This window comes from Pristiophorus japonicus, chromosome 14, assembly GCF_044704955.1.
Source record: "Pristiophorus japonicus isolate sPriJap1 chromosome 14, sPriJap1.hap1, whole genome shotgun sequence".
In the NCBI taxonomy this organism is placed as follows: Eukaryota; Metazoa; Chordata; class Chondrichthyes; family Pristiophoridae; genus Pristiophorus; species Pristiophorus japonicus.
The window spans coordinates 34698465-34721257 of record NC_091990.1 but is presented as its reverse complement, the minus strand read 5'-3'; the positions used below and the strand labels follow the sequence as shown (position 1 = coordinate 34721257).

At 45.8% G+C, this 22793-nt stretch overlaps 1 protein-coding gene across 4 annotated transcripts in view; it reads left to right on the top strand.

The window, feature by feature from the left end:
- The window catches only part of LOC139279352 (transcription factor AP-2-beta-like), an 86027-nt gene that overhangs the window by 41490 nt on the left and 21744 nt on the right, over positions 1 to 22793 (top strand). For 3 of the 4 annotated variants that reach the window (XM_070898471.1, XM_070898472.1, XM_070898470.1), the window contains 2 exons: positions 8186 to 8411; positions 8729 to 8847. In XM_070898471.1, coding sequence (XP_070754572.1) covers positions 8186 to 8411; positions 8729 to 8847 — 345 coding nt within the window. The remainder of the gene's footprint in view (positions 1 to 8185; positions 8412 to 8728; positions 8848 to 22793) is intronic. The other variant, XM_070898473.1, reaches the window with a different exon arrangement.

The window sequence follows — 22793 nt, the reverse complement described above, 5'->3', positions numbered from 1 at the left end:
ACTCTGTTAGCCTCCTTGGCCATAACAGTACCGGCGATCCACTTGGGACCTTGACCATAATTTAGTACATACACAGGATCGTTAACAGAAATATTGCGTGACACAGCAGCGCGATCATGATACCACTGCTGACTTTGACGTCTGTATTCAACATGATCGTTCAAGTCAGGGTGGACAAGAGAGAGCTTGGTCTTGAGACTTCTCTTCATCAATAGTTCAGCAGTGGGGACCCCGGTTAGCGTGTGGGGTCTTGTCCTGTAACTAAGCAATATGCATGACAAGCGAGTCTGCAGTGAACCTTGAGTTACACGTTTCATACTCTGCTTGATGGTTTGAACAGCACGCTCTGCTTGACCCATTAGATGCGGGTTTGAATGGTGCTGACCTCACATGTTTGATACCATTGAGTTTCATGAACTCTTGAAACTCCAGACGAGTGCAGCAAAGTCCGTTGTCACTTACAATGATGTCGGGCAGACCATGAGTGGCAAACATGACACGAAGGCTCTCAGTGGTAGCTGTGGATGTACTGGATGACATGATTATACACTCTATCCACTTGGAATATGCATCCATCACAACTAAAAACATCTTTCCCAGGAGGGGACCTGCAAAATCGATGTGAATCTTGGACCATGATTTAGATGGCCACGACCACAGACTCAGCGGCGATTCTGCTGGTGCTTTACTTAGCTGTATGCAAGTGTTGCATTGATGCACACATGATTCCAGATCAGAGTCAATTCCAGGCCACCATACATGAGACCTGGCAATGGCTTTCATCATGACAATACCAGGATAAGTGCTATGTAGATCATGTACAAATTTCTCTCTGCCTTTCTTAGGCATAACAACACGATTACCCCACAGTAAACAATCTGACTGAATGGATAGTTCGTCTTTGCGACGGTTTTAAGGTTTGGCCTCATCACCCATTTGCTTGGGTATGGCAAACCAATCACCACTAAGGACACAACATTTCACAACCGATAATATCGGGTCCTGGCTGGTCCAGGTCTTAACTTGTTGAGCCGTGACAGGGGTTCCTTCACTTTCAAAAGCATCCATAACTAACATCAGGTCTGCAGGTTGTGGCATCTCCACCTCCGGTGTGGGCAACGGCAGATGGCTCAGTACATCGGCACAATTCTCGGTGCCAAGTCTATGGTGAATAACATAATCATAGGCAGGTAATGTCAGCGTCCACCTCTGGATGCAGGACGATGCATTGGTATTTATATCTTTGTTTTCCGAAAACAATGAAATGAGTGGCTTGTGATCTGTCTCCAGTTCAAACCGAAGACCAAACAGGTACTGATGCAGCTTTTCAACCCCATACACAAAGCTAATGTTTCTTTTTCTACCATGCTGTAGGCTCTTTCCACCTTTGACTAACTTTTAGAAGCATATGCAACAGGTTGTAGTTTACCCAACTCATTAGCTTGTTGGAGCACGTAACCAACTCCATACGATGAAGCATCACAGGCCAATACTAGTCGCTTACACGGATCATAATGTACCAGCAGCTTGTTAGAGCAAAGCAGATTAGTAGCTTTCTCAAAAGCTCTATCTTGAGACGCACCCTAAACCCAGTTGTCGCCTTTTCTTAGCAGCCTGTGCAGTGGCTCTAATGAAGTGCTCAATCTAGGTAGGAAAATACCGAAGTAGTTGCGTAGACCAAGGAATGAATGCAGCTCCGTCACATTCTAAGACTTTGGTGCATTTTTGATGGCCTTGGTTTTCAAGTCTGTGGGCCTGATGCCGTCAGCAGCAATTTTCCTCCCCAGGAATTCGATTTCCGGTGCCATGAAGACGCACTTCGAATGTTTCAGTCTAAGTCCCACTTTGTCCAGACGATGTAGAACCTCTTCCAGGTTGTTCAGATGTTCGGCGGTGTCACAACCTGTGACCAGGATGTCATCTTGGAACATGACGGTTCTAGGGACGGACTTCAGTAGACTCTCCATGTTCCTCTGAAATATGGCTGCAGCCGAGCGAATTCCGAAAGGACACCTGTTGTAGATAAACAGTCCTTTATGAGTGTTGATGCACATAAGTTTCTTCGACATCTCGATCAGCTTCTGTGTCATGTAGGCCAACGTCAGATCCAGTTTAGTGAACGACTTAGCATTGTAAACAGGTCATCAGCCTTCGGTAACGGTATTGATCCTGTTTCGAAACTTGGTTGATCGTAACCTTGTAGTCTCCACAAATCCTGACAGTGCCATCACTCTTCAACACAGGAACAATGAGGCTGGCCCATTCATTAAATTTGACCGGTGATATGACCCCTTCACGCTGGCGTCTGTCCAGTTCGATTTCGACCTTCTCCCTCATCACGTACGGAACCGCCCGAGCTTTATGATGGATGGGTCTTGCATCCGAGTCCACGTGGACACTGCACAGCCTTAGTATCCCACAACTTGTCGATTGTCCTCTGGCTCATTATTGATTGACTCGCACCCGTACCCAATTCCATCGGTATCGGCACACCGTCAAGTTTCACATTAATCATTATCGGTTGGCTCTTTGTTAGGAACGAATACAGTCCATACACTTCCTCTCTGGTATCTCGGATTGCATATCCAGACCCGCGCTATACTGGTCATCATCCTCCACGTGGTGTGTCACAGCATGCTTGCTCAGTTGCGGACACATGCGCTGTAGATGCCCCAATTTCGAACAGCCTTTACAAATGTACTGTTTAAACCGACACTGATGAGGCCGATGATTGCCCCCACAATGCCAATATGGTGACATCGGATTCATTCCCGTTGGCGGACTTTGGGCAGCCACAGGTTTCGCATACGCAGTTGAATAGGCCCTGTCATATGCAGCTCTGCTAAACGACGATACAATCTTATTTACAGTTCTTGCCGAGTTCTGATTTTTCGATGATATCTGCTTTAAATTTTTGTACGTCGTCATGCATGCTTGGGCAATCGTGATGGCCTTGCTCAAATCCAGCGTCTCCGCCACCAGTAGCTTATGCAGGATCACCTCATGGTTGATGCCGATTACAAAGAAGTCCCGCAGCATGTCTCCCAATGCATTTTCGAACATACACGGCCCAGCTAGACGTCTTAGGTCGGCAACGAATTCCGACACATCCTGGCTTTCAGAATGAGCGTGCTTATAGAATCGATATCGTGAGATGATGATGCCTTCTTCTGGTTTGGGATGGTCACGTACCAGAGCACACAATTCCTCATAGTCCTTGTCCATTGGACTTGCAGGCGAGAGAAGATTCTTTATGAGTCCATAGATTTTCGGACCGCAAACCGTGAGGATGACCACCCTGCGCCTAACTGCGTCAGTGGATTCCTCCATTTTGTTGGTCACGAAATACTGGTCCAGGTGAGCACAAAATCTGCCCAGTCCTCTCCTTCCACGAATCTCTCCAGAATTCCAATTGTGCTCATTTTTGCATGTGAAGGTTCTTAAGTTACCTCGTCACCAAATGTTATGTATGTAATAACTCGATAGAGAGAATACTGTAAACTAACACAGGTGCAAACCTGGCTCTGCTTTATTTGGGCCCAAAGTGATTACATTACATGATGGCTTGCCTTTTATACCTGGGCCACACACGTGAGTACAGCCCGATGACCACCTGATGGCTAGTATCCCCAAGCATACATACATGACATCCCTCACTGCTGTTTCTTTTCCCTCCTGCTGGTGCTCCTACTATAGACTGTTAGTGGGAAGTCCTGACCCAATGAGAATCCCTGCTCATAGTATAGAGTGGCATCAATCAATGGGAGCAGTGGCAGGTGAGTGATTGGGACCACTGCTCAGGGGAGGAGCTGTGAAAGGAGACACCAAGATCCGCCCCAAAATGTTGACTATCCTGATCAAGCATGGATATATTGCATTTTGCTCATTATCAGACAACTGTTTCTGGAAGCGGAGCTGCATGGACGTTGCTGAGAAGTGATGCCCCCAAGTGATATCACCCACTGATACGCACTGTCGAGGCTCACAAATGAATTCTGGCCTTTTGGGTTAGGTACTGAGGACAACTTGTCATGTATCATACATGGCTACTGTTGGTACTATCACAAGGTGTGCCACCAGAGGGCACAGCAGTGGGAGACTCATAGGTTACCTGTACAGGTGTGACAAAATATTGGTCCAGGCGAGCTACACTAGGTGTACAGCCTAGTATAAAAGGCAGGCCACAAGGTGTGATCCTCACTCTGGAGTTAATGAATAAAGGACTAAGGTCACTACAGTTCAAATACAACACACTGCCTCGTAGACTCATTACTAGAGCATCTAAGGACACTACAATTTCTATCGGTTCTACACCCACCGACGGCCCGAAGGCCAGGAAATCGCAAAGTACGCCGCAGATCTCAGGAGGCTGGCGGCACCGTGCGAGTTTGGCACCCACCTCAACGAAGCATTGTGGGACATTTTTGTCATTGGAATTGGCCATGAGGGCCTTCTTCGTAAGCTACTGTCGGCAGATACCACAGTCGCACTGCAGAAGGCCATCTCCGTGAGCCAGTCATCCATGACCTCGACTTGCGGCTCTAGGCAGATGTCTCACCCTCAGGAATCGAACCCGGCAGGTACTGTGCACAGAGTGGTGCCGTTTAGAGGCTGGACTGTAGAGCGTGAACCCTCTCAGGGAAGAGAGAACAGGCCCCCGAGTTCCTTAACGCAGAGTCCGCCAAGGGGGGGCTAATCGAGTAGCACCATGCTGGCGTTGCGGAGGGAATCACAGGGCTCACCAGTGCCATTTTAAAGACTATGTATGCAAAGGCTGTAGCACAAAGGGCCACCTCCAGTGAATGTGTAAGAGAAATATGACTCATTGTGTCGATGAAGAGTCTGCAGATGGCCATGAATCCAGCGTGGATTATGAATCGATAGATAGCGAGGCAGCCCAGTCCCATGGGGAGGTACATAGCATGTTTACCTGCACCACTGAGTGTTCCCCGCTGAAGATGGAAGATAGAGGGAGTTCCAGTCTTCATGGAAGTGGACATGGGGGCGAACCAGTCAGTGATGAATCAAGGAGCCTTTGCGAGGCTATGGGACAATCTGGCTGAATGACCCGAGTTGGTCCCGGTTCAGGCAAAGCTGCGCACCTACACCAATGAAATTATCCCAGTCGTTGGTAGTGCGAATGTAAAGGTACTCCATGATGGCGCGGTGCACAAGTTACCTCTGTGGATTGTTGCAGGTGATGGATCAACGCTGCTCGGCAGAAGGTGGATGGAGAAGATCCATTGGCAGTGGGAAGACTTCACCCCTCCAGCGATCGAAGCCCTCTGCGCTCAGAGGCAAAGCAAGCCCTCACCTGAGAGTGGACCCGGCACCAGAGAGCAGACCAGCACAGCACCCGAGACACAGACCACTCAGCACGAATGTGTGGAGATGATCCAGCTGAGACGACCTGAACGCACCTTCCAGGCTCCAGTGGCAGGACTCTGGAGGAAGAAAATCGGATCCGGAAGCGACTTCCCAACTTCGGAGGCAGAACCCGGGGAGAAGAGGATCACCGCAGTCGACATCGTGGATGAAGGAAAGATGGCGCCCAAATCACGAGGTGATGCACTGAAGACAAAGATGGCTGCGGCCAGACCACGAGGTGCAACGCTGATGGAACAACACGTGGCACCAAATGGAGAAGCGGATTCGGGTAAAGCAAGCAAGACTCTCTTAAAGGAGGCCTGCAACCCACTACAATTAAAGGGACAGTTCCACACACTCAAGCAATGTAATAGTAACTGTAAGTCAGAGACAAAATGTGTAACTGATCATGTAAAATGTGTAATTGGTGATCTGAACTTGCACATGCAACCAGTGAGGAAAAGTCGCGCGATCGCGATCGGACCCACAGAGTGTCCATCATAAGTAAGGAAAAGTTGTGCGAAGCAGGATTTCTACTGCACGCAGCCAATGCAGCGGACAGACACCCATTGGGTGCACATAGGTCCAGCGAGCTACCCAATGCTGTAGCCTGCGTCCCGGGGACCAGAGTCATGCACCATGGAGTGTGGCCACAAGCAGCCAATGCACACGAGCTGCAGAGCAAGCGACCTCAGCAGGGCAAGGCACCGGTATCGATACCCTGCCCCGGGTCGGCTCCACCCCTCAGACAACCGATGGCACCAACTGCCACGAGCCTGAAGGAGCAGAATGTACTAAGCCGCAGTTCTCAGACCCCACCGCCAACAAGGCCATATCCCTAGATGTAGGGTCACCTGCCACTGTTCCCCCAAAGGAAACAGGCACCAGACAGGATCCCAAACTAAACAATACTCAGGCCAGCGAGTCAGCAGTTCCCTGTGCACTGCTTGACGACAGCCCCTCAGGGAGCAGCAGCCACCCGGGGTGCAAAGAAAGGACAGGGAGGTCACTGGAATTTGTGAACTGTCCCGACGCTATGAGAGCAGGCCATGCGAGCCAACAGGGTTCCCCCTGCCAGCACCGGGCACTGAGCCGCCACCAGACTGCAGGGACACAACCCAGCAGCTCTGAAACTAGCTTGTCCTCATGCACTGGTCACTGCATCGATAAGGCATCTAACGTACCTGTCGCACCATGTAACCGCACAAAAATAAAATTCAAAACCCACTTACCTGAACTTGAATGTACATGAATGTCAGGAGCCTCCGCCATAATTGATGTGGGAGGGGCGGGGGGAGAATGGAATGGTCAGGAACACACACACACAAACAGCAACCACCAGCTCGCTACTGCACCAACTACTCACCCAAGGCTGAAGTGACCCACCAAGGGTCAACCAGACAGAGCCCACATAGAGCTAAGCCCAGAGCACAGTCAATGCAGAGGCGATTTGCACTGAGGGCTCAGGGGGGGGGGGGGAGTGATGTCATGTATCCTACATGGCTACTGTTGGTACTATCACAAGGTGTGCCACCAGAGGGCAAGCAGTGGGAGACTTGTAAGTTACCTGTAAAGGTATGCCTGGCCTAGTATAAAAGGCAGGCCACCAGGTGTGATCCTCACTCTGGAGTTAACTAATAAAGGACTAAGGTCACTACAGTTCAAGTACAACACGTGGAGTCATTACTAGAGCATCTAAGGACACTACACAACTGATGTTTGTGGAACTGTACTTTCGTAAAGAGCAGATAACTTCTGGGGGGGGGGGTGAAATGGCAGAGAAAATTGTCAAGAAAATATGATTAAAACAAAAATCAGAAATAGTTGCTGTTGTTATGAATTTGTTGTTAGGATTTATATCACAAGCAGCTTGGGTTGTGACAACAGTTTCCTTGAATTGGATCAGCAAGAGTTTGCTTTTTGTTACATTTACACCATATGTGGATTTGATTGTGAATGGATTGTGATACAATGCACACATGCTAGGCCTCACTCAAACTGAGCAGATACCAAGCCAGACTGTCAGCGGCAGTTTTAGTCTGGGCTATTTCTCACTGGTTTGTTTAAATATTTAAATTCACTACCAGTAGGAGTAAAGCATTGTTCATCCGAAATCATGCTTCCTTTGGCAGTGAAGGTAAGCACGGATATCTGGCCCAGGATGGGGAATATGTTCTTTCTCCTCTCCAAGATTTAAAAACAACAATGTCAATGATTTCAGGGAAGGCTCCCTTGAAGTCAACATCCATTTCCAGAAAGTTTTAATTTAAAAAAGATAAATATTTGACCCTTGGAACAGTGCAAATTGGCTTTATTACATATGTGCACTTTCCTGCAGGGTCACTGGAGCAGACACCCTGACAGCTCTTCCCTCTCACTTGCCCAGAGGCACTGAGGGCAATTATAGTGGCCTGGCAGCTTTGAAGCATTTTATTTCAAGGTTTTGATCATTCGTGTGTTTGTTGATATGCAAAATAATGGCTGGTCAGGGGCTAATGACTGAGATGCATTGAGATACCGTGATAGTTTGGGACTTGTTATACCAGTTTGTGGTTTTACCACTGATGCACAAGCCTGGACTGAATGGATCTCTTTAGTAACATCCCTGGCTATCCATTGTCCCTATATGTGTTTTCAGTATATGATCATAATCTACATTCATATGACACACATTTCACGGGCTTGATAGATATTTTGACAAACACTTCATATTGTGGAGTGGCTCACCCTATGTTACCTATTGTTTCTGTATAGAATGCATTCAACATTTTATGTACTATATTCTACAGTGAGTCTATTTTTGTTTGCTTTATTTCAGTTCCAATGCCGATTAAAGCCAATGGCAGTTCACTTTCTTTGAGCATGCATAAGGATGGCTTGGTCGGGGGAGTGACGAACCCAAATGAAGTGTTCTGCTCCGTCCCAGGCCGCCTGTCACTGCTCAGCTCCACTTCCAAGTACAAAGTGACTGTGGGAGAGGTTCAGAGGCGCCTGTCGCCACCAGAGTGTCTGAACGCATCGCTGCTCGGAGGAGTGCTCAGGAGGTAAGTGAGGGAGAGAATGTTATAAATGAAAGAGGTACCACTGAGAGAGAGTGAGAGTTGAAATTAAACAGAAGGGTAGAGGAAAATAAAAAAAGTGTGATTGAACAGTGAGATAAATGTAAATATGAGAGGCATCGAGGGTGAAAAGGAAAGAGAAATGGAAAAGAAGAGATGAATAAAGAGAGAAAAAAATTAAAAAGAAAAGAGACCAACAAATAAAAAGCAAAACGGGAAGTAGACTAAACAAACAAGGAGCTCATAGAATTGTTGCTTTTCCAGCTGCTCACAGGATTGAAACAAATGTCTGTCTTCCTTAGGGCAAAGTCGAAAAATGGAGGCAGATCTTTGAGAGAAAAATTGGAAAAGATCGGATTGAATTTGCCTGCAGGGAGGCGCAAAGCAGCCAACGTCACCTTACTCACCTCACTTGTCGAAGGTAAGGGACTTTTCAATACTCACTCGAGGGTATCAGTATCATAAACTCATGCTTAAATCATTTGCTTCTGCATGTTTATGTATGCACATAAAACACATGAAGTATTTATGTGAATTCATGTACTGTCCATAAAAAGTAAAGCAATTAGTTTTAAGGCTCAAGAGCTTAAAAAAGGTCCTGCAAAATCCTACTGCAATTTCCCACTGATGCAACAAACATGCACTTAGCATATCACAAACTGTTTTATATTAATGCTGGATGATGACCCACATGTACATAAAGATTCATAGCATGTCGACGGAACTAATTGCACAGGTAACTGGTAAGGAGCATAACTCAATACTGTTGCCTACCAACTTTGTGACTGCTTCCTTAAATGTAATCTACTCCTGATAATCGAAAATTACTTTTTTGCTGTAAAAAAATCAAATGATCCAATCATTCAAATCGAGGAAGGTAAAAACACAGCAAAGTTGGAATTTAGTGCTAAAAACTAATAACAATAAGCAACTCTGAATTAAGAGGCTTCGACTTAAATATATAGATAGATAGAGAACAGAATCTTCTACATATTTAGGATGCGTTCAGACACTCTGCAAGGGAAAATCTTGTAGAAACTGGGAGAAAATTCATTGAAGACCGAGTTCATAGCATTATTTGCATTAATATAGCACCTTTAATGTAAAGAAAGAAAAAAAGAAAGACTTGCATTTCTATAGCGCCTTTCACGACCTCAGGGTATCCCAAAGCACTTTGTGGCCAATTAAGTACTTTTGAAGTGTAGTCACTGTTATAATGTAGGAAAAGCAGCAGCCAGTGTGCGCACAGCAAGCTCCCACAAACAGCAATGTGATAACGACCACATAATCTACTTTTGTTATGTTGATGGAGGGGTAAATATTGGCCAGGACACCGGGGATAACTCCTCTGCTCTTCTTTGAAATAGTGCCATGGAATCTTTTATGTCCACCTGAGAGAGCGGACTGGTCCTCAGTTTAACGTCTCATTCAAAAGGCAGCACCTCCGACAGTGCATCGCTCCCTCAGCACTGCACTGGAGTGACAACCTAGATTTTTATGCTCAATTCTCTGGAGTGGGACTTGAACCCACAACCTTCTGACATAGAATAACATCCCAAGGTGATTCACAGAAGCATAAAGAAATACAGATAGCTAAAGAAAGATTAGGAGGACATGATCAAATTGGTTGAAGAGGGAGTTTTCAAGGAGGATCTTGGAGGAGAGGGAAGTGGATTGATGATAGGTGTAAGGAGGGAATTCTGGAGCTTGGGGCTTTGGTGGGCTCAATTTTAAAATTCTCATCCCTGTTTTCAAATCCCTCCATGGCCTCACCCCTCCCTATCTGTGTAATCTCCTTCAGCCCCACAGCGTTCCAAGATATCTGCTCTTCTCCAATTCTTGCCTCTTGAGCATCTCCGATTGTAATTGCTCCACTATTGGTGGCCGTGCCTTCAGCTGTCAAGACCTGAAGCTCTGGAATTCCCTCCTCAAATCTCTCTGTCTTCTCTAGCTTTCTTTCCTCCTTTAAGACGTTCCTTAAAACCTATCTCATCGTCTGCCCTAATATCTCCTTATGTGACTCAGTGTCAAATTTTGTTTGATAACACTCCTGTGAAGTGCCTTGGCATGTTTTACTATGTTAAAGGTGCTATATAAATATAAACTGTTGCTGTTGTTGTTGAAGGCACAGCCAGAGGAACAGTAAGTTCAGGGCCGAAGGAAGTTACAAAGACAGGGAGGGGCAAGGCCATGGAGGGATTTAAATATAAGTAAAATTATAGCATTGCAGAGAAAAGCATGAGGTGACTCTAATAAAGGATTTGTATGTATATATATATTAGATGTATGTTTATAATATTATTAAGATGTTTCAAAATACACTTGCATTGGTAATGAACAAAGTGAACAGGAATTTTTGAGCTGCCATTATTATCGCTGGTAAACTCCATCAATAAGTTCAGGGCCAAAAAAGAATAGGAATTGTGGGTCTGGAGGCTAAAATACATTGATGAACTTCTCCCATTGCGATGTACAGCATCATTATAATCCTTACAGTTCGGAACCGATTACTCATGCTGCCTCTTTTCCATCTCAGCAAACAAATACTACACTAACCCTTTGAAAACAGTAATGGATTTAACAAATATTCTTTTGTCTGAATATTTAGAGTGTGAACCATGAGTGCGTTCTTTTAAAAAATCAAACCGTTAACAAAGATTAACCATAACATCCTTTTGCTCTGACTGGTTCAGTGTTTTTGATTTGTTTTACTTTAACAGTGAATGTTGATAATGACACTTTAAGGAGAGCTGCTCTGGAGGAGCTACAGAGCCCAGCAGTGTGAGTGAGCTGGATTGACGTCAGTATAGACAATCAAGGTCCTGCAACTGCAGCAGTTTGTTAATTTAGAGCCATCATACTATTGGATTTAGTGACTTCTCCAAGTCTGCTCTTCTGATGATGTGGTCATCACTGACTGTGTAAGTCAACAGAGAGACAAAAAGAGGTTAATTGTAATATGCTCCAACACCCTTAACTAGAATAGCCCTCAGTAACAACTATCAACATACCTTCAATGCAGAAAATGGTCTGAGCTGAACAGATGAAAGAAAGGACTAAAGGAATAGATGCTGAGCCATGGTGCGAGAGTCAGGAGAGACGATCAAAAGCTTGGTGGCTTTCCGAAGGCTTTTAAAGGCGGCGAGAGAAGTGGCGAGATAGAGGAGTTTAGACAGGGAGTTCCGCAGACCAGGGCTGAGGCTAATGATTAAAGGGAAGGGGGAGTGCGAAAGGCCAGAATCGACGGACCGAAGAGTATAGTGAGAGATGTAAGACTGAGGAAGTTGCAGAGATAGGATGGGATCTGGGCATGGAGGTATTTGAGGACAACGATAAGAATTTTAAATTTAATGCGCTGGGGGAATAGAGAGCCAATGTGGGCCAGCGAGGAGGGAATGCAGACAATGGCCATTAATCTGGAATTGTACTCCAGATCAATCAGAGCGTTTTGGAGATATTTTCCAATATTAAAATGTCTGTTATTGTGTAGGGCCTTTGGGAATGGAAACATGGAAAAGCACCTAGTAAGGCAACCCGTGAACCCCCAGGGTCCAGAGAAAGACTACCGGGATGTTGAGATTGGCACCATATGCTGTACAAACTGTGTTATTGTGCTAAATTATTCTCACGCAGATCGCTATCTTAATGTTTAAATACAGAACGGATCCAGGAATTAAAAAAACAGCAGAAGCAGTATAAAACCCAAGAGCTGGCAGTGATGTTTAAATATAAATAAAAGACCTGCTATGAGTTACTTCAGTTTAACTCAGAATATTTAAATGAAATTTCATAAGATAGTCTTGGATGGAGATGGCCCTTCAGCTCAATGGATTTAATTATCTCAGAATAGCAACTATATTGTCTTCCAGTTCCTGGTATCGACATCCTTTCCTAACAACCTGTTGTTATAACTACTAGCACACCAATACCTTGCATTTATATAGCACCTTTAACAGACAAAAAGCAGGAAACTATAAGCCAGTTAGCCTAACATCTGTGGTTGGGAAAATGTTGGAGTCCATTATTAAAGAAGCAGTAGCAGGACATTTGGAAAAGCAAAATTCGGTCAGGCAGAATCAGCATGGATTTATGAAGGAGAAGTCATGTTTGACAAATTTGCTGGAATTCTTTGAGGATGTAATGCACAGGGTGGATAAAGGGGAACCAGTGGATGTGGTGTATTTGGACTTCCAGAAGGCATTTGACAAGGTGCCACATAAAAGGTTACTGCACAAGATAAAAGTTCACGGGGTTGGGGGTAATATATTAGCATGGATAGAGGATTGGCTAACTAACAGAAAACAGAGAGTCAGGATAAATGGTTCATTCTCGGGTTGGCAATCAGTAACTAGTGGGGTGCCGCAGGGATCAGTGCTGGGACCCCAACTATTTACAATCTATATTAACGACTTGGAAGAAGGGACCGAGTGTAATGTAGCCAAGTTTGCTGACGATACAAAGATGGGAGGAAAAGCAAAAATCTGCAAAAGGTCATAGACAGGCTAAGTGAGTGGGCAAAAATTTGGCAGATGGAGTATAATGTTGGAAAGTGTGAGTTCGTGCACTTTGGCAGAAAAAAATCAAAGAGCAAGTTATTATTTAAATGGAGAAAGATTGCAAAGTGCTGCAGTACAGCAGGACCTGGGGGTACTTGTGCATGAAACGCAAAATGATAGTATACAGGTACAGCAAGTGATCAGGAAGGCCAATGGTATCTTGGCCTTTATTGCAAAGGGGATGGAGTATAAAAGCAGGGAAGTCTTGCTACAGTTATACAGGGTATTGGTGAGACCACACCTGGAATACTGCGTGCAGTTTTGGTTTCCATATTTATGAAAGAATATACTTGCTTTGGAGGCAGTTCAGAGAAGGTTCACTAGGTTGATTCTGGAGATGAGGGGGTTGACTTATGAGGAAAGGTTGAGTGGATTGGGCCTCTACTCATTGGAATTCAGAAGAATGAAAGGTGATCTTATCGAAACGGATAAGATTATGAGGGGGCTTGACAAGGTGGATGCAGAGAGGATGTTTCCACTGATAGGGGAGACTAGAACTAGAGGGCATGATCTTAGAATAAGGGGCTCCCCATTTAAAACTGAGATGAGGAGAAATTTCTTCTCTCAGAGGGTTGTGAATCTGTGGAATTCGCTGCTTCAGAGAGCTGTGGAAGCTGGGAAATTGAATAAATTTAAGACAGAAATAGACAATTTTTTAAACGATAAGGGCATAAGGGGTTATGGGGAGTCGGCAGGGAAGTGGACCTGAGTCCATGATCGGAACAGCCATGTTTGTATTAAATGGTGGAGCAGGCTCGAGGGGCTGAATGGCCTACTCCTGCTCCTATGTCTTATGTTCTTATGTTCTTAAACATTCCAAGTTGCTTCACAGCGGCGTGAGGGAGACAAGAGATGGCCCAAAGCTTGGTTGAACATGTAGGAGACAGAGGTGGAAAAGTGGAGCGGTTTTGGGAGGGCATTCTGAAGTGTTGAGCTGTTGATCATCATCTATGTAAAGAAGTACTTCCTTAAGTCCATCCTAAATTTACCCAAACAGTCCTGATCCATGTTCACTTGTCCTCCTATTGTATCCGAAACTATGAATTGGGTTTATTTTCTATTAAGTACATTACATGCTTATAAGATCTCCTCTGAGACATGGATTCCCAATGCTGAAGTTGGCTCTCTTATGTTGCAGTGATTACATTAGTTTAATTATACTTGATATGAAGTACAACTGGCCGCAGAACACATGAAGGACAAAGTACTGAGTGTGTTATGTCTGGCCAGGTCCATAAGTCATATCAATATGGTGTCATCACTATAAAGTCTTATTGTTATAAAGTGAAAGTGCTGACTGCATTAAATTTTAATGAAATGCTGAAGTAAGTACAAAACATAAAATCCCATTTTGTACTCGTTCTGACTTTTTCACTGAAATTATTCACAGGCTGAATTTCAGCTATCTTGTTTTGTAAGTATAGCCATTTTGATGAAACCAAAATTTAAGTGACAGCAATTGGCTCTGAGTAACACCAACTAAACAATTACTGATAAAATATGTTGGCCACTGTTTTGATTTATTTTGTCTGCAAACATTGTGGCATTACACTGGCTACAGGGCAATTTGTATTATGTAAAATATATGATAGGTCAGGAAACGTGTATGCCTTTTGAAAACTTCTTCACAACACCAGGGATTAAGCAGTGTGGCATTACAGATTCTGAATGTATAGTAAGTGAAGGAGAATAATGGTCAATGTAAATCTTTAAATAACTTAACATTATTAAAAAAAGAGTCCCATTTTTAGCATTGCTTTTCAAAATTAAGATAAATTATATTAGCCCCAATTTTAATTTTAAAAGTTGTGTCTGTTTCCCGCACCTGTCCACATCTTCACCTGGAACTGTGAATCATTATACAAATGGACTGAGCGACAAAATTTGAACATATTATCACTCTAGTGAAATTAGCACCATTTAGAACTAACCCACATCAGTACATGATAATTTGCCGCAGTGACTCCTTCTAGGCAGTTCCTCCCAATTGTCCCATCATTTACACAAAAATATTCAATAGTTAGCAGAAAGCAATTTGAATTTATTTACAGGTATTAAGGCTAAAACTTGAATGTGCTCAGCGACCTGATAGATTCAACAGTGGAGCACTGGATTTCCATTCTGTCATATGGAAATTGAGTGCTTCAAGCCCTGCCTGAAATGAACTCAGATATTCCACAGTGGGTGCGTTTCACTGGCTGTCAGCCATGAGGTGTTTGATAGAGAAATCATGGAAAAGGGAGGAATCAGCTGAGGGCAAAATGGATGAAATTCCTCTTCTTTCTCTTCATGGTCTGTCATCAAGCGGTTGGGAGGGTGACTTGCTCCCTCTTCTCCCATATACTCGCTTTTGGAAAGCAGCTTTATACAGAGATTACCTACACCATACTTTTATTACATGTTCATTTAACCTTTTGAGGACTAAGGGAGACTTATTGCTACAAAAACAACAAAAAAAACCAAACGTTTAATTTCAGTCAAAGTGTACGGTCAGTGTAGAAATGCTGTAATAGTTGCATACACATCCTTAATTCTCATTACAGTATTCACCATTTCAGTGAGAGCTGATTGGTACAGAATGGAAACTGCAGCTCTGATTTTGCAAAGTCAGGGCGAACATGTTTATGGTGAATTTACCAGAGAAATCCAATTCTCAAAACATGAATAGTTTATTGTAATGTTCAGAATCACGCAGGCAGAGAGTGGAGTTATGCAGTCTGTTGCATTATTTATGCCAGTTCCATGCATGTTTCAGGACACTCTTGATAAATGCATCTATTTATTGGTGTGGCATTAATCTACCCAGTGTTATGCCTTCCAGGGTGAAATCGCTAGTGATGGCACTGGTTCAAGTCACTGTGTTGTGGCTGTGCAGAGCTATTCACTGCTGAAGAGATGCTTGCATGGTCACTCCCAGTACCTATTCCAGGTTTGGAGAGGAAGTAGTTCTGTTACACTGGGATAATTTTAACCTGCCCGCTGGGCGGGAAACGTGCTGGTTCGAGTCAGTTCTCCACGTTGGAGTCAATGGAGAGTTAAAATGAAAGCCAACTAGAACCCGCCTGTTTCCTGCCCGGTGAGATTGGTTAAAATTACCCCCCAGTGTCATTAGTGCTGGCATAGTAAATGTGGAACTGATATTAACGGGCAGTGTTACTAACGACATATCTTACATGCAAAAGGAATATACTCGGAAAAGGGTACAGTTTGAAATTTGGGTTCAGGAGATTAAAGTCTCCTCTCCAGACATTCTTATCCCTTCTGAGAGTAAAATAGATGGCAACGTTAGAATGATTTGAGTCTGGCAGTGTGGCTTAATCTAATCAACACCAGTCCACTGACTACTGGCTTCAGAAATATATATTAATGTGTTCCTAACACGAATGAGACTGCACACAGGGAGGTTAAAGTAACAGTGGCCTCAGTCTTTATTAAGACACACCAGAATGAGGAACAGGCCTTAGGGGCAGGCTTATATACCGTGCTCCTAAGGGATGCTGGAATCCCTTGGTACTAATGGGGATGCACTCCCTGGTGGCGGAACATGGGAGTGCATGCTTTACAGATACACAACATCACTCCCCCCAAAGTCAAAGTGAAAACTATTTACAAAATGAGGCGGTCAGGAGCCTTTCTTTCCCTGGTGGACCGCCTCGGTACAAATATCTGTTCTGGTGTGTTGGCTGTGCCCTCGCTGGGCTGGCGTGTTGTTGGCCCTGCAGGGCTGCTGGGTGAGCCTGGCCTTGCCGGGCTGTTGGGCATGATGGGTTCGATTTCCTGGTCCGGGGTGGTGTCGTTGATCATTTGGGTGTGTGTTGTGGTCTCGAAAAAGGTGGTGTCTGCTGTGGGTTGTTCAGGGCAGTCTGTGAACCGCAGCCTCGTTTGGTCCAGGTGCTTTCTGCAAATTTGTCCATTGTCTAGTTTGACTACAAACACTCTACTCCCTTCATTAGCTATCACCGTGCCCGCGATCCACTTGGGACCATGTCCATAGTTTAGCACATACACAGGGTCATTCAGATCAATTTCCCGTGACACAGTGGCGCGACCATCGTTTACATTTTGTTGCTGCTGCCTGCTCTCTACCTGATCATGCAGGCTAGGGTGAACCAGCGAGAGTCTGGTTTTAAGTGTCCTTTTCATGAGTAGCTCAGCCGGGGGCATCCCTGTGAGCGAGTGGGGTCTCGTGCGGTAGCTGAGCAGTACTTGGGACAGGCGGGTTTGGAGTGAGCCTTCTGTGACTCATTTGAGGCTCTGTTTGATTATTTGTACCGCCCGCTCTGCCTGCCCATTGGAGGCTGGTTTAAACAGGGCCGAGGTGACATGTTTGATCCCATTGCGGGTCATGAATTCTTTAAATTCGGCACTGGTGAAACATTGCCCGGTGTCACTGACCAGTATGCCAGCCAGGCCGTGGGTGGCAAACATCGCCCTCAGGCTTTCAATGGTGGTGGTGGCGGTGCTTCCCAACATTATTTCACATTCAATCCATTTTGAAAAAGCATCCACCACCACCAGGAACATTTTACCGAGAAACGGGCCCGCATAGTCGACATGGATCCTCGACCATGGTCTGGAGGGCCAGGACCACAAACTTAGTGGTGCCTCTCTGGGCGTGTTGCTCAACTGAGCACACACGCTGCATTGCCGTACACAGGACTCTCAGTCAGAGTCGATACCGGGCCACCACACGTGGGATCTGGCTATCGCTTTCATCATTACTATACCCAGGTGTGTGCTGTGGAGATCCGAGATGAATGTCTCCCTGCCCTTTTTGGGTAGCACTACGCGGTTACCCCACAACAGGCAGTCTGACTGAATGGACAGCTCGTCCTTTCATCGCTGGAATGGTTTGATTAGCTTTTGCATTTCAAGGGGGATGCTGGCCCAGCTCCCATGCAGTACGCAGTTTCTTACTAGGGACAGCAGAGGATCTTGGCTGGTCCAAGTCCTAATCTGGCGGGCTGTGACAGGTGATTTATTATTTTCAAACGCTTCCATGACCATCAACAATTCTGCGGGCTGCACCACCATCAACAAGTTTGCAGGCAAGTTTCCACCCCCATGGTGGGCAATGGTGGCCGACTGAGAGCATCCGCACAGTTCTCGGTGCCTGGCCTGTGGCGGATGGTATAGTTATACCTTTGTATGCGGGCTGAGGCATTAGTATTTAACCCCTTGTTTTCAGCGAACAGGGATATGAGGGGCTTGTGATCTGTTTCCAGCTCAAATTTGAGGCCAAACAGGCACTGATGCATTTTCTTTACCCCGAATACACATGCTAATGCCTCTTTCTCAATCATGCTGTAGGCCCTCTCGGCCTTAGAGAAGCTCCTGGAGGCATTGGCGACAGGTTGCAACTTCCCCGCAAAGTTAGCTTGTTGTAATACACATCTGACTCCGTACGACAACGCATCACATGCTAGCAGAAGTCTTTTACATGGGTTATACAATACAAGCAGCTTGGTGGAGCATAAAATGTTTCTGGATTTCTCAAAAGCAATTACTTGTTTTTTTCCCCATATTCAGTTCTCACCTTTATGCAATAACACATGTAGGAACTCTAAGAGGGTGCTTAACCCCAGTAGGAAGTTACCAAAATAGTTGAGGAGTCCCAGGAACGACTGCAGCTCCGTGACGTTCTGTGGCCTGGGCGAGTTCCTGATAGCCTCTGTCTTGGCGTCTGTGGACCGAATGCCGTCCGCCGCGATCTTTCTCCCCAAAAACTCCACTTTTGTTGCCATGAAGACGCATTTCGACCTCTTCAGCTGCAGTCCTACGCGATCCAGTCGCTGGAGAACCTCCTCCAGGTTTTGTAGATGCTTGACGGTGTCCCGAACCGTGACCAATATGTCGTCCTGAAAAACCACCGTGCATGGAACCGACTTGAGTAGGCTCTCCATGTTTCTCTGGAAGATCGCTGCAGCCGACCGAATTCCAAACGGGCATCTGTTGTAGATAAATAGTCCCTTGTGCGTGTTGATGCAGGTGAGGCCCTTTGAAGACTCCTCCAGCTCCTGCGTCATGTAGGCTGAAGTCAGGTCGAGCTTGGTGAACGTCTTGCCTCCTGCCAGCGTCACAAATAGATCGTCTGCCTTAGGTAGCGGGTATTGGTCCTGTAGCAAGAAACGATTAATAGTTACTTTATAATCGCTGCAAATCCTGACTGTGCCATCACTTTTGAGTACTGGAACAATCAGGCTGGTCCACTCACTGAATTTCACTGGGGAGATGATGCCCTCACGTTGCAGCTGTCCAGCTCGATTTCCACTCTCTCCCTCATCATATGAGGGACCGCTCGCGCTTTGTAGTGAATGGGTCGTGCCTCTGGGACCAAGTGGATCTGCACCTTCACCCCGGAAACGGTTCTAATGCCTGGCTCAAAAAGGGAAGGAAATTTGTTAAGAACCTGGGAACATGAGGCCTCATTGACATGTGATAGCGCTCGGATGTCATCCCAGTTCCATTGGATTTTGCCCAGCCAACTCCTTCCAAGCAGTGTGGGGCCATCGTCCGGGACAATCCAGAGTGGCAGTTCGTGCACCGTGCCCTCGTAGGTGACCTTGACCATGGCGCTGCCCAGGTCAGTGATAAGCTCTTTGGTGTTCATTCTCAGTTTTGTGTGGATGGGGCTCAGGGCTGGTCTGAGTGCCTTGTTGCACCACAGTCTCTCAAACATCTTTTTACTCATGATGGATTGACTAGCGCCAGTGTCCAGTTCCATGGCTATGGGTAAGCCATTCAATTTTACATTTAGCATTATAGGTGGACATTTCGTCGAAAATGTGTGCACCCCGTGTACTTCAGCATCTGCCTCCTCTCTCTGAGGCTCAAAATTGCTTTAATCCACCATGGACCGATCTTCCTCTCCCACATGGCGGTTAGCAGGTTTTGCAGAGCTTGCAGCTCGTCTGCAAGCTTGTTGGAGGTGCCCCATTGTTCCACAGCTCTTGCAAACATACCCTTTGAAGCGGCATGAATAGGCTGAATGGAAGCCTCCACAACGCCAACAAGGTGTGAATTGCCTTGCATTCATCCTTTGTTGGGGACTCTGAGTCATCTGGGTCACCTGAGGCCTGCTGGCAGTTGCAGACTCGTGGTTTCTGCCCTGTACATTTCTGCTCGCAAACACAGTTCCAGTTAATTTATGAACGTTGCTAGCACTTGTGTGCTGAGTGATTTGTTTGGTGTTATCACTGGTGGACATAAACGCCTGTGCTATCGCATGGCCTTGCTGAGGCTCGGTGTCTCTACAGTCAAAATTTTTCGTAGGCTGGTCTCGTGGCCAATGCCAGTACAAAAAAGTCTCTGAGCATTTGCTCCAGGTAGCCATCAAAATCACATTGTCTTGCAAGTTACCTTAGCTCGGCGACGTAGCTCGCCACTTCTTGACCTTCAGATCGCTGGCACGTGTAGAACCGATACCTCGCCATCAGCATGCTCTCCCTCGGGTTAAGATGCTCCCGAACCAGTGTACACAGCTCCTCATATGACTTATCTGTGGGTTTCACTCGAGCCAGAAGATTCTTCATGAGGCTATAGGTCGGTGCCCCGCAGACCATGAGGAGGACCACTCTCCTTTTTGCAGCGCTTCCTTCTCCGTCCAGCTTGTTGGCTACAAAGTACTGGTCTAGCCATTCGACATAGGCTTCCCAGTCCTCACCCTCTGAGAACTTCTCCAGGATGTCCACAGTTTTCTGCATCTTTGCGTTGGATCCGTATACTCGTCACCAGTTATTGTATTCCTAACACGGATGAGACTGCACTCAAGGAGATTAAAGTAACAGTGACCTCAGTCTTTATTAAGACACTCCAGAGTGAGGAACAGGCCTTAGGGGCCGGCTTATATACAGTGCTCCCAAGGGATGCTGGGATCCCTTGGGACTTCAGGGGATGCGCTCCCTGAAGGCGGAACATGGGAGTGCATGCTTTACAGATACACAACATATATGTAAAATACTTTTTTCTGAAAATAATTGTGTAGATACTCCCATTGTGATACTGAGGGATGATTACAGTCTCTGTACTCTGATTTCTGTTTCGTCTGTTCTCTGGCAGTGGGCACCGATCAATATGTAGCAGGACTTAGTTTGGGAGCAAGTTCTGGCTGTTGTTTCATTTTCTCTGAATGTTGTTTTTTTTAATGAATTACCGATAATTATTTGAGAGTTTTAGTCAAATTCCATGAGGGAGAAATTCGATTTGAGCTCAGACTGAGTGCAAAATCAACCGAGAGACTGCTTTGCCTGCTGGTCTGTGGCGGAATGAGGAGCGAGCCAAGTTTGCTTTGTGCCTTATTGAAGTGCCGCCAGCAAGCTGTGGGCAACAAGTGGATTCCCTGTTGCAGCTCACCTTTCGAGGAAGGCGGGAATTCGGCAGGGTCTCGGTGGGGGGTCGGGGTGGTGGCGGGGGGGAGGGGGAGAAGGGCGGTTGGTGGAGGGACATCGAACACCCCGGCAGGTGGCTGGAACTTTTTGTGGGCCCAGGGAGAGAACCCTTGGGTCTTTTTTCTAGCTGCCGCCAGGTCCTTTAAGGACAGCTGGTTAGGTCGCTGAAGACCCGATACAACAAGACGGAGCGAACATGGCACAGGCTCTGCCCATTTGGACCTGGATGTCGCACTTGGGGACCTACAACCTGCATAGGACCTGAGTTTGCATATTTAAGGAGCCTAATTCCTGTTTAAGATGGGAACTTTGGATGATTAAAAGTCACCTGAGCCAATATGGCATCCGACGCACCTCTGGCGAAGTACTGATGCAGCAGATCATGCCACAAAGTTTGGAGGTCTAACGCCGATTTATACACTGGAGAAATGAGTTGAATTTCTCCCCCCATAAGTGTAGTTTGTTTCTAGTCATTCCATCATCATCATAGGCAGTCCCTCGAAATCGAGAAAGACTTGCTTCCACTCTAAAAATGAGTTCTTAGGTGACTGAACAGTCCAATACAGGAACCACAGTCCCTGTCACAGGTGGGACAGACAGTCGTTGAGGGAAAGGGTGGGTGGGACTGGTTTGCCGCACGCTCCTTCCACTTGATTTCTGTATGCTCTCGGCAATGAGACTTGAGGTGCTCAGCTCCTTCCCGGATGCACTTCCTCCACTTAGGGCGGGCTTTGGCCAGGGACTCCCAGGTATCGGTGTGGATGTTGCATTTTATCAAGGAAGCTTTGAGGGTGTCCTTGAAACTTTTCCTCTGCCTACCTTTGGCTCGCTTGCCGTGTAGGAGTTCCGAGTAGAGCGCTTGCTTTGGGGTCTTGTGTCAGGCATGCGGACAATGTGGCCTACCCAATGGAGCTGGTTGAGTGTGGTCAGTGCTTCAATGCTGGGGATGTTGGCCTGGTCGAGGACTCTAATGTTGGTCTATCCTCCCAGGGGATTGGCAGGATTTTGCGGATTTTTTCTAGTCACTATTGGATCTAGACCTACATTCAACGTAATGTTTTTTCTGCTCCTGAAGCCACTTTGCATGCAGTGAAGTAATATTATTCTTAAAAAAACACAGAGTGTTATGACTGACGTGATGTGCAAGTAATGCGGACACTGCAGTCTGGTAGAAGAAATCGGGTCATTTTTGTGGGCAAATCTAATTATCTGCCTGATTAGCCAGAGTTTGTTCAAGGAAATGAAGAACTGTTTCTAAAAGGAAATTGCTAACATTTGACAAATAATAAACAATTGCTTTATAGATGATCTGTTTGCTTTCTCAATCATAGACTTTGAAGAATGCTAATCTATTGGTCTTTTTATGTTGGATTGAAGTTTCTTTACTGTAATCCAAGTGATTCTAAAGAATGAGGGCTAAATAT